This window comes from Electrona antarctica (assembly GCF_951216825.1).
Source record: "Electrona antarctica genome assembly, chromosome: 7".
Classification (NCBI taxonomy): Eukaryota; Metazoa; Chordata; class Actinopteri; order Myctophiformes; family Myctophidae; genus Electrona; species Electrona antarctica.
This window is the reverse complement of record NC_136812.1, coordinates 259,212-272,500: the sequence shown is the minus strand read 5'-3', so window position 1 is coordinate 272,500 and position 13,289 is coordinate 259,212. Positions and strand designations below refer to the sequence as shown.

The following is a 13,289-nucleotide window of genomic DNA, read 5'->3' as shown; positions in this document are numbered from 1 at the left end:
TAAAACTACACACCAGTAGAGGCGAGGTGCTAAACTACACACCAGTAGAGGCGAGGTGCTGACCACAGGAGATAAAACTTTGACTAAAGAATAGAAGAAGAACCAACGTTTCGGCAGGAGGCCTTCTTCAGGGTATGATCATATAACAGATCTAACACTAACCCTAACCCAGGGTATGATCATATAACAGATCTAACACTAACCCTAACCCAGGGTATGATCATATAACAGATCTAACACTAACCCTAACCCTAACCCAGGGTATGATCATATAACAGATCTAACCCTTACCCTAACCCAGGGTATGATCATATAACAGATCTAACCCTTACCCTAACCCAGGGTATAATCATATAACAGATCTAACACTAACCCTAACCCAGGGTATGATCATATAACAGATCTAACACTAACCCTAACCCAGGGTATGATCATATAACAGATCTAACACTAACACTAACCCAGGGTATGATCATATAACAGATCTAACACTAACCCTAACCCTAACCCAGGGTATGATCATATAACAGATCTAACACTAACACTAACCCTAACCCAGGGTATGATCATATCATACCCTGAAGAAGGCAACCTGTTGCCGAAACGTTGGTTTATTAAAGTTTCTAGCATCGTGACTATGAGCTGTGCATCCTCTTTTCTTTAGTCAAAACAACACTGATGTTATCACTGTTTAAAGTGTTTAAACTATGACACTGATGATGTTATCACTGTTTAAAGTGTTTAAACTATGACACTGATGATGTGGACCCTGTTTAAAGTGTTTAAACTATGACACTGATGATGTGGACACTGTTTAAAGTGTTTAAACTATGACACTGATGATGTGGACACTGTTTAAAGTGTTTAAACTATGACACTGATGATGTTATCACTGTTTAAAGTGTTTAAACTATGACACTGATGATGTGGACACTGTTTAAAGTGTTTAAACTATGACACTGATGATGTGGACACTGTTTAAAGTGTTTAAACTATGACACTGATGATGTGGACACTGTTTAAAGTGTTTAAACTATGACACTGATGATGTGGACACTGTTTAAAGTGTTTAAACTATGACACTGATGATGTTATCACTGTTTAAAGTGTTTAAACTATGACACTGATGATGTGAACACTGTTTTAAGTGTTTAAACTATGACACTGATGATGTGGACACTGTTTAAAGTGTTTAAACTATGACACTGATGATGTGGACACTGTTTAAAGTGTTTAAACTATGACACTGATGATGTGGACACTGTTTAAAGTGTTTAAACTATGACACTGATGATGTTATCACTGTTTAAAGTGTTTAAAATATGACACTGATGATGTTATCACTGTTTAAAGTGTTTAAACTATGACACTGATGATGTGGACACTGTTTAAAGTGTTTAAACTATGACACTGATGATGTGGACACTGTTTAAAGTGTTTAAACTATGACACTGATGATGTGGACACTGTTTAAAGTGTTTAAACTATGACACTGATGATGTGGACACTGTTTAAAGTGTTTAAACTATGACACTGATGATGTGGACACTGTTTAAAGTGTTTAAACTATGACACTGATGATGTGGACACTGTTTAAAGTGTTTAAACTATGACAGTGATGATGTGGACACTGTTTACAGTGTTTAAACTATGACACTGATGATGTGGACACTGTTTAAAGTGTTTAAACTATGACACTGATGATGTTATCACTGTTTAAAGTGTTTAAACTATGACACTGATGATGTTATCACTGTTTAAAGTGTTTAAACTATGACACTGATGATGTGGACACTGTTTAAAGTGTTTAAACTATGACACTGATGATGTTATCACTGTTTAAAGTGTTTAAACTATGACACTGATGATGTTATCACTGTTTAAAGTGTTTAAACTATGACACTGATGATGTGAACACTGTTTAAAGTGTTTAAACTATGACACTGATGATGTGGACACTGTTTAAAGTGTTTAAACTATGACACTGATGATGTGGACACTGTTTAAAGTGTTTAAACTATGACACTGATGATGTGGACACTGTTTAAAGTGTTTAAACTATGACACTGATGATGTGGACACTGTTTAAAGTGTTTAAACTATGACACTGATGATGTGGACACTGTTTAAAGTGTTTAAACTATGACACTGATGATGTGGACACTGTTTAAAGTGTTTAAACTATGACACTGATGATGTGGACACTGTTTAAAGTGTTTAAACTATGACACTGATGATGTGGACACTGTTTAAAGTGTTTAAACTATGACACTGATGATGTGGACACTGTTTAAAGTGTTTAAACTATGACACTGATGATGTTATCACTGTTTAAAGTGTTTAAACTATGACACTGATGATGTGGACACTGTTTAAAGTGTTTAAACTATGACACTGATGATGTGGACACTGTTTAAAGTGTTTAAACTATGACACCGATGATGTGGACACTGTTTAAAGTGTTTAAACTATGACACCGATGATGTGGACACTGTTTAAAGTGTTTAAACTATGACACTGATGATGTGGACACTGTTTAAAGTGTTTAAACTGACACTGATGATGTGGACCCTGTTTAAAGTGTTTAAACTATGACACTGATGATGTGGACACTGTTTAAAGTGTTTAAACTATGACACTGATGATGTGGACACTGTTTAAAGTGTTTAAACTATGACACTGATGATGTTATCACTGTTTAAAGTGTTTAAACTATGACACTGATGATGTGGACACTGTTTAAAGTGTTTAAACTATGACACTGATGATGTGGACACTGTTTAAAGTGTTTAAACTATGACACTGATGATGTGGACACTGTTTAAAGTGTTTAAACTATGACACTGATGATGTGGACACTGTTTAAAGTGTTTAAACTATGACACTGATGATGTTATCACTGTTTAAAGTGTTTAAACTATGACACTGATGATGTGAACACTGTTTTAAGTGTTTAAACTATGACACTGATGATGTGGACACTGTTTAAAGTGTTTAAACTATGACACTGATGATGTGGACACTGTTTAAAGTGTTTAAACTATGACACTGATGATGTGGACACTGTTTAAAGTGTTTAAACTATGACACTGATGATGTTATCACTGTTTAAAGTGTTTAAAATATGACACTGATGATGTTATCACTGTTTAAAGTGTTTAAACTATGACACTGATGATGTGGACACTGTTTAAAGTGTTTAAACTATGACACTGATGATGTGGACACTGTTTAAAGTGTTTAAACTATGACACTGATGATGTGGACACTGTTTAAAGTGTTTAAACTATGACACTGATGATGTGGACACTGTTTAAAGTGTTTAAACTATGACACTGATGATGTGGACACTGTTTAAAGTGTTTAAACTATGACACTGATGATGTGGACACTGTTTAAAGTGTTTAAACTATGACAGTGATGATGTGGACACTGTTTACAGTGTTTAAACTATGACACTGATGATGTGGACACTGTTTAAAGTGTTTAAACTATGACACTGATGATGTTATCACTGTTTAAAGTGTTTAAACTATGACACTGATGATGTTATCACTGTTTAAAGTGTTTAAACTATGACACTGATGATGTGGACACTGTTTAAAGTGTTTAAACTATGACACTGATGATGTTATCACTGTTTAAAGTGTTTAAACTATGACACTGATGATGTTATCACTGTTTAAAGTGTTTAAACTATGACACTGATGATGTGAACACTGTTTAAAGTGTTTAAACTATGACACTGATGATGTGGACACTGTTTAAAGTGTTTAAACTATGACACTGATGATGTGGACACTGTTTAAAGTGTTTAAACTATGACACTGATGATGTGGACACTGTTTAAAGTGTTTAAACTATGACACTGATGATGTGGACACTGTTTAAAGTGTTTAAACTATGACACTGATGATGTGGACACTGTTTAAAGTGTTTAAACTATGACACTGATGATGTGGACACTGTTTAAAGTGTTTAAACTATGACACTGATGATGTGGACACTGTTTAAAGTGTTTAAACTATGACACTGATGATGTGGACACTGTTTAAAGTGTTTAAACTATGACACTGATGATGTGGACACTGTTTAAAGTGTTTAAACTATGACACTGATGATGTTATCACTGTTTAAAGTGTTTAAACTATGACACTGATGATGTGGACACTGTTTAAAGTGTTTAAACTATGACACTGATGATGTGGACACTGTTTAAAGTGTTTAAACTATGACACCGATGATGTGGACACTGTTTAAAGTGTTTAAACTATGACACCGATGATGTGGACACTGTTTAAAGTGTTTAAACTATGACACTGATGATGTGGACACTGTTTAAAGTGTTTAAACTGACACTGATGATGTTATCACTGTTTAAAGTGTTTAAACTATGACACTGATGATGTTATCACTGTTTAAAGTGTTTAAACTGACACTGATGATGTGAACACTGTTTAAAGTGTTTAAACTATGACACTGATGATGTTATCACTGTTTAAAGTGTTTAAACTATGACACTGATGATGTGGACACTGTTTAAAGTGTTCTAAACTATGACAGTGATGATGTGGACACTGTTTAAAGTGTTTAAACTATGACAGTGATGATGTGGACACTGTTTAAAGTGTTAAACTATGACACTGATGATGTTATCACTGTTTAAAGTGTTTAAACTGTGACACTGATGATGTGGACACTGTTTAAAGTGTTTAAACTATGACACTGATGATGTGGACACTGTTTAAAGTGTTTAAACTATGACACTGATGATGTGGACACTGTTTGAAGTGTTTAAACTATGACACTGATGATGTGTCCAGTAGATGTTTTAAAGACACGTAGATTCAGGACAGACAAAGTCCAACAGCAGATAAGAGACAATCTTCTAACTCCACACAGTCTGAAACTACTTCACTAAAATGAGTTTATATAGGATTATGTTTAGTTGAAACTACTTCACTAAGATGTGTTTATATAGGATTAAAATTATATTAAACTACTTCAATAAAATGTGTTTATATAGGATTATATTTAGTTGAAACTACTTCACAGGTATTTATTGTGTCCACCAGTGAGAAAGAACTACCTCGCCTCTGTTGGGAGTGACATGTATAGTATTTATCATAGTATTTATCGTAGTATTTGTATATAAAATGTATAGTATTTATCGTAGTATTTGTATATAAAATGTATAGTATTTATCATAGTATTTGTATATAAAATGTATAGTATTTATCATAGTATTTCTATATAAAATGTATAGTATTTATAGTAGTATTTGTATATAAAATGTATAGTATTTATAGTAGTATTTGTATATAAAATGTATAGTATTTATCGTAGTATTTGTATATAAAATGTATAGTATTTATCATAGTATTTGTATATAAAATGTATAGTATTTATCATAGTATTTGTATATAAAATGTATAGTATTTATAGTAGTATTTGTATATAAAATGTATAGTATTTATAGTAGTATTTGTATATAAAATGTATAGTATTTATCGTAGTATTTGTATATAAGTACCTGCGGAGGCTCCTGGCCTCGTACAGAGTCTCATCCTCGTCAGACTCCATTCCATCCAGATCCATGTTTGCCAGAAGACCGTACTTCTTCTTATGCTGAGGCTTCTTCATCCTACGCACACGCGCACACACGCACGCACACGCACACACACGGTTAACACATTCAGACCGTACGAAGTGTGGGAACGTCATAACTAATGCTACCCACTGATTGCGACGACATGTGTACACATCGTAGCGCTTTTTCATTGATATCAAACGGAGAAAATATATTCCGATTTTTTTTTGGGTTGGCCTATCCTTCTGCAATGTACTCCTTGCTTTTGGCGCCATGCGCGCTGCCGTTCACTTCCCTGTTTACGGCAAGGACAGTCTAAGAAGGACGAGACGCGAAGACCGTACGGGCGACGCCATGTTGCTTTGGAAGGAAAGAAACATGCGCAGTTGAGACCAAGGAAGCTGAACGCGGAAGTGTTGGCTGCATATAGCCCATTGCGCATGTTTCTTTCCTTCCAAAGCAACATGGCGTCGCCCGTACGGTCTTCGCGTCTCATCCTTCTTAGACTATCCTTGGTTTACGGATAAGATCAGGAAGGCTCGCCGCGCGTCATCTAAGGAGCTCTCTATGGTTTTGACCAGATGGATATACTTCAACATGCCTCTCGCCCGGAAAACGCTTCCTGAAATCCTGATTCATGAAAACGTCTTAAATCTCCTGTTAAAAACCAGAGTTCTTCATGGATTTCTCCGGTGTTGCCATGTCCGCTTGTTATAAGCGACTTTGGTCTTGTTTTTCAGTAAAGTTGCTTGAAAATATTGACAGGTTAGGTTGCGTTTTTTGGGGCTTGTTTCTAAAGTGTAGTTGCTTATTTTCCCTAATGTTGTTTAAACCTGTGATTCTGCTCAAACATTGTCATAAAGCCAAGGACCCCCATGTATTCGTGCACACGGACCCCCATCTGAATGTTTTGTGCCAGGTTTTTATTTCTTTATTTGTATAAAACAAAAACTGTTTTGGAAAGCATCGTGAGCTTGTAGATCTGCTATTCTCAAGTAGCTGCCGATGTCCTATAGTCTTAGTATATAAAAATGAAGTATAAAAGTAGCTCATTTGTGGAGTGGCTTCTTTTCATAGACCTGATTGCTTATTTCTCTCACACAATCTGGCAACACCGGTTGTTACACTGCTGTGTATAACAGCTGGAGACAGGTGTCGCCAGATTGTGTGAGAGAAATAAGCAATCAGGTCTATGAAAAGAAGCCAAGCTCCAAGTCGCTTATAACAAGCGGACATGGCAACGCCGGAGAAATCCAAGAAGAACTCTCGTTTTAACAGGAGATTTAAGACGTTTCTAACTCATGTCAACGTCGCAACACAAATAATACAAACTATGAAAAACTACGCCATCACATTATCAAATGAAATAGTGTTGTATAAAGTACTGAACTTTATTCCTACAAAATCACGACCGTACGTTCAAAGTGAATGAGTGGCTGCCGACGGGAAGCGTTCTGGTGGCCCAAACTGAATGCGGAAGTGTTGGCTGCATAGAGCCCATTGATCCAGAATGCCGCAGCAGGAACTATTGGTTCTCACAGCACAGACCAGGAAGTACAGAACTGGATAGGGACAGTAAGGATAGGTATAGGTTATGGATAGGGTTAGGTTTTAGGGAACTATAGGTTCCTACCTCACAGCACAGACCAGGAAGTAGAGAACTGGATAGGGACAGTAAGGTTAGGGACATGGAACAATTGGTTCCTACCTCGCAGCGCGTACCATGAAGTAGAGAACTGGATAGGGACAGTAAGGTTAGGGACATGGAACAATTGGTTCCTACCTCGCAGCGCGTACCAGGAAGTAGAGAACTGGATAGGGACAGTAAGGATAGGTTTAGGGACATGGAACTATTGGTTCCTACCTCACAGCGCGTACCAGGAAGTAGAGAACTGGATAGGGACAGTAAGTATAGGTTTAGGGACATGGAACTATTGGTTCCTACCTCACAGCGTGGACCAGGAAGTAGAGAACTGGATAGGGACAGTAAGGTTAGGGACATGGAACTATTAGTTCCTACCTCACAGCACAGACCAGGAAGTAGAGAACTGGATAGGGACAGTAAGGATCGGTTTAGGGACATGGAACTATTGGTTCCTACCTCACAGCGTGGACCAGGAAGTAGAGAACTGGATAGGGACAGTAAGGTTAGGGACATGGAACTATTGGTTCCTACCTCACAGCACAGACCAGGAAGTAGAGAACTGGATAGGGACAGTAAGGATAGGTTTAGGGACATGGAACTATTGGTTCCTACCTCACAGAGCGGACCAGGAAGTAGAGAACTGGATAGGGACAGTAAGGATAGGTTTAGGGACATGGAACTATTGATTCCTACCTCACAGCACGGACCAGGAAGTAAAGAACTGGATAGGGACAGTAAGGATAGGTTTAGGGACATGGAACTATAGGTTCCTACCTCACAGCGCGTACCAGGAAGTAGAGAACTGGATAGGGACAGTAAGGATAGGTTTAGGGACATGGAACTATTGGTTCCTACCTCACAGCGTGGACCAGGAAGTAGAGAACTGGATAGGGACATAGAGACACACGGGGACTACAAATTTCACGCCCCCAAATGAGACAGCGGCCCCACTTCTGGTCCGTTTCAACTGTGTACTGCAGCTGCCAATGCAATCCCTATGAGAGGCATCATAAAATACCCTAATTTCACTGGTTCATTACTGAGGCTACAGCGATTTTTTTTGTGTTCTAATAAAGTGTCCCATATGTTTAATTTGTCCTTTTCAATGTCACATACCTGCCATTTCAATATACATCCTACAATCCTTACTATAATATACTCCATCAGTTTGTGAAAAGTGCTAGCATTGTAAATCTCAAGTCAAAGTGGTCGCACGGTATATACGTCACGGATACATCCCTTGAGGTTTTCAATACCCAGATATATTTGTTGTATTTCGTTTTATATGCTATGTATTTGTTGAAAATGATCTAAACAGCATCTTGCAAGACTATTATTAATACTCATCTGGAGAATTCACTAGCTAGTTGAAAATGTCAGGATGTCACTCCTCCATTTAGCTGGGTTATTTTCCCATGCAACTATTCAGCAAAGTTAATTATACAACAAGTTGACAGCGGTAAAACACACCGTCGGAGCTCCGTGGTAGGTAGAACATATATAGTAAGCCTGTGACATGTTCAAAATATAGACATGAATAACAAAGTCAGTCGGGATCGGGATGCATATTGAGAATTCCACTCTTCAAGTCGGCGCTCGTAGCCTCGTAAAGGCAGTGACGTCCCGTAAAAGCGACAGGTTCTCTGTCTGCCGTCAACCCTCTGCTCCGTTAACATTATGGGTAACTCATTCAAGTGGTAAAATAAATGTGAAATACATCCTCTATTGAGAAAACAACAATATATGTTGACAAAGACACTACATACATTTGGAAACATATTTTTATTCAAATCAATTCAGTTAATTTGATATTATTTTAAAAGTAGGCTAACTACAGTTGAATTTCAATGGACTTCTATTGAAATTTGTAGTCCCCGTGTGTCTCTATGGAACTATTGGTTCCTACCTCACAGCACGGACCAGGAAGTAGAGAACTGGATAGGGACAGTAAGGTTAGGGACATGGAACTATTGGTTCCTACCTCACAGCACGGACCAGGAAGTAGAGAACTCCCACCCCGGTGATTCCGATCAGGACGTACATGGCTCTACGGATCATGGAGGGGTCGACGTTCAGACTCTTCAGGAGGTTGCTGGTTCGAACGCCGGACTCATCGCTGCCGTTGGTCGCCGGGCCTGGAGACAGTGGTGCTGCAAAGCATCCAAGTACATTTACTAAAGTACTGTGGTTACGTTAAGGTTACGCTGTTACCTCTTGACCTAAAGTACTGTGGTTACGTTAAGGTTACGCTGTTACCTCCTGACCTAAAGTACTGTGGTTACGTTAAGGTTACGCTGTTACCTCCTGACCTAGACACTTAAATAACACCATAAAACCACCCCTTGTATAATATACGCCAGTAACATAATTAATGTATAATAATATACGCCAGTGGTTCCCAAACCTTTTCATGTCAAGGAACCCAAATTGACACTAATCAGCCTGCAGACCCCCATTAGAAAATATATGCCAGGGACCCCCATTAGAAAAGATATGCCAGGGACCCCCATTAGAAAAGATATGCCAGGGTCCCCCATTAGAAAAGATATGCCAGGGACCCCCATAAGAGAAGGTTTTTACGGCTCTAGCAGTGATTCTCAACTCGTTTAATTTCAAGGACCCCCAGTTTGACATGCATTAGTCTACGGACCCTGAGACCCCCAATTTATATTGTAAAATCAATGTTCATTTAACTCCGAGTGTAGAAATGGAACCAAATGGACCCGTATGGACCCATGAGGGTCCATTTGGTTCCAAACTATCATTTAGCTGGGGACCCCCTGGAACTCCCTCAAGGACCCCTGGGGGTCCCCGTAACCCACGTTGGGACCCACTGCCCTACAGGGTCTGTATTTCTACATTATACACTTTTAAAGTATATTTTACTCAGCAACAGTAACAGATATAACTGTATTTGTACTTGTATAGTATTTAACTCACCCACTACAGACTGTTAGGGTTAGGTTGGTAACATATATAACTGTATTTAACTCACCCACTACAGACTGTTAGGGTTAGGTTGGTAACATATATAACTGTATTTAACTCACCCACTACAGACTGTTAGGGTTAGGTTGGTAACACAACAGTTTATAGTATTTAACTCACCCACTACAGACTGTTAGGTTGGTAACATATGGTTTTATAGTATTTTACTCACCCACTACAGACTGTTAGGGTTAGGTTGGTAACAGATATAACAGTTTTATAGTATTTTACTCACCGACTACAGTACTGTTGGTCGCAGATGGAGCTGTAGTTTTATCGGCTCCAGCTGTAGTTTTATCGGCAGCTGTAGTTTTATCGGCAGCTGTAGTTTTATCAGCCGTCACAGCCAAACAACACAACACCATCAGAACAATATTCTGGAGCAGCAACATGCCGGAGAGTTCAGAAGTCGGTTCGGGTTCGGATCGGGTCTGGTTCTAGTTAAACTCCGTTAGGAAGCAGAACTCTAGTCTCTAGTTATAATACAGTTAACTAACTCTAGTTATAATACAGTTAACTGTTCTGCTGATTCTGTCTGTTGTTCCTCCAACTAACCGACATGTAACACTCTATACAACCCATAGGCCGGGGGAACAGGACAGCCCTGCGGCGCTGTGATTGGCTGGTCCGTTGTCAGGGGCGACACACATTCCATGATGCTGTAGAAATGAATGGATGTTGTGTTGATGTAAATCATGATGTACAGTGAGTTACAGTAAAACATTAAAACGGTTAATAGTACGTTAAATTCTAAATATTATTAAAACTGCGTGATTGATTTGCTGCCTCTGGTTGCCCTGGTAACTCAGTAGCCAATCACAGCGTGAGCTGACCCTCCAGGCGATGGGATTAGTAGGAAAATTGGTTGCGGATCTTGAAGTACTTCCTGGTGATGACGTTGCCTCAGTTCCGTGTGTGCGTGTGTTTGTGTGCGTGCGTGCGTGCGTGCGTGTGTGTGTGTGTGCGCGCGCGAGTGTGTTCAGGGACAGGTCACCCAAGATTTCAAACTGGCCAAAGTAACCCCCTTGCACAAGAAAGGGAGTAAATTAGACCCAGGCAACTACCGCCCTATTTCTATTCTAAGCTCCATCTCGAAAGTGATGGAAAAAATTGTCTATGAACAGGTTGAAAAGTATCTTGCCACAAATAAATTAATGTACGAGTTCCAATCTGGTAATTGGTTTCGATAGCACATCAGTGAGGATGCAATCCTACCTGGAGGGGAGAGAACAGATGGTGGAGGTGAATGGAACACTGTCCCCCCCCCCCCCTCCCAGTGTAGCCTGGTTAATAAACCAGACCGAATCAGCCGTTGGCAAAAAAAAAATTGCCTGCCAGCGGATTACCGCGACAGTGTTGTGTGATATTAGTCTGGCTACTCCCAGTGAGCTTTGGCGTTCCACAAGGAAGCATACTAGGGACTTTACTGTTCCTAATATATGTTAACGACATGACTTCAGCTTGTGACTGCAACTTGTTCCTGTTCGCAGATGACTCGGCACTGCTGGTCTCGGACAGGAACAAACTGCAGGTTGAAAAGGCCCTCAGCTCTGAACTCTGCACCTGGCTCGCTGATAACAAACTATCTTTACACCTGGGAAAAACTTAATCCATTCTCTTTGGCTCTAATAGTAATCTCAGCAAGGCAAATGGCTTCTTGGTTAGAGTGGGTGACAATGTTATCACACGTAAAGATGAAATTACCTACCTAGGTTCCATCCTGGAGGCTAATCTTTCCGGTGATAAAATGGCCACCAACGTAATCAAAAAAGTCAACCAAAGAACAAGATTCCTTTACAGGATCTCCTCACTGGTCAACAAAAACACCTTGAAGACCTTAACAGGAGCCCTCGTACAAGGTTTTTTTGACTATGCATGCACCTCCGCATCTTGCAATGGGTCTGGTCCACAAGATTCGATACACCACCAAGATACCCATGTACCTGTCTAGATACTTCCTTAATGTTAACGAAGTCCACACCCACAACACCAGAGGGAGTGCAACGAACCATGTACAACCCAGATTCGGCACAAACAAGGGACTAAATTATTTTCGCTCCTATGCCATCAAAATGTGGAACGCCCTACCAACAGTCATTAAGACATGCGAATCCCTTGACTCCTTCAAAACCGCTCTCAAAGGGCACCTACGGACGGCTGCAATTCGAAACTGGCCCCCGTAAAATCTGAATCCCCCCCCACCGCCCCCCTCCCCCCCCCCCCTTTCCCCTCACTGTATATGTTTCTTTTCCCTTTTTACATCCATTATGATGAATTCCTGTTCTGTTCTTTGTCTATATAGAAGTGTCTATTTGTACGTTTCTAAATGTTTTGATGAATTGTACATGGTTGACCCTCTTGTAAACAAGTGTAATGCTTAATTGGGTCGTCCACTCACAGTTAACAGCCTTTGTATTGAGTTTGTGCTTGAAATGTAGCCTACTGTAATTCTGCAAACGGTTAATAAATATTTCAATCAATCAATCAAAAGAGTGTGCGTGCGTACGTGCGTGCTTGCGTGCATGCGTGCGTGCGTATTTACATTGTGTCTATGTTCACGTGTTTGTATTATACTGTCTTTGTCGCCCTCCTGTGGACAACATGAATCATTACAAGTGAAGTCGTCATTAAATCCAGTTTTCACTCATAAAATAAGAACGAGATGACGCAATATGGAGCTACATTATTAAAGGACCAAGCAGTTCTGAAAGGACTTGGTCCTTTTTTGAAATTGCTATTTATTTTCTTCCGCCAAAATAGCAGTTCTGGCTGAACCGTGCAGTCGGTTTTCGCGAAATTTGGAGATGAAATGAAATGAAATGAAATCTATATTTACCCAGGGTATCTGGGCTAAGCTCAAGAACTTGTTTCCAGCCAGGCCCTGCTCATAGAACACATTTCATCGTAGTGGTTGATGCCTTGTTCAAGGGCATTTCAGCGGTGGTAATTTTAACGTGTCGGACGGCTGATTCGAACTGGGAACCTTCCGGTATCTAGACCGCGCCGCTATCCGTTCGGCCACCGCTGCCACATACCAGATATGGTAGAGGGCCATGCCAAACGGTG

At 39.5% G+C, this 13,289-nt stretch overlaps 1 protein-coding gene across 1 annotated transcript in view; it reads right to left on the bottom strand.

Moving 5' to 3' along the window:
• The window catches only part of fam174c (family with sequence similarity 174 member C), a 14,127-nt gene extending 3,328 nt beyond the window's left edge, over positions 1-10,799 (bottom strand). The window contains exons 1-3 of the mRNA XM_079506105.1: positions 10,459-10,799; positions 9,217-9,385; positions 5,534-5,644 (exon numbers count right to left, since the gene is read on the bottom strand). Coding sequence (XP_079362231.1) covers positions 5,534-5,644; positions 9,217-9,385; positions 10,459-10,615 — 437 coding nt within the window. The 5' untranslated portion in view covers positions 10,616-10,799. The remainder of the gene's footprint in view (positions 1-5,533; positions 5,645-9,216; positions 9,386-10,458) is intronic.
• Between the last annotated feature and the right edge of the window lie 2,490 nt (positions 10,800-13,289).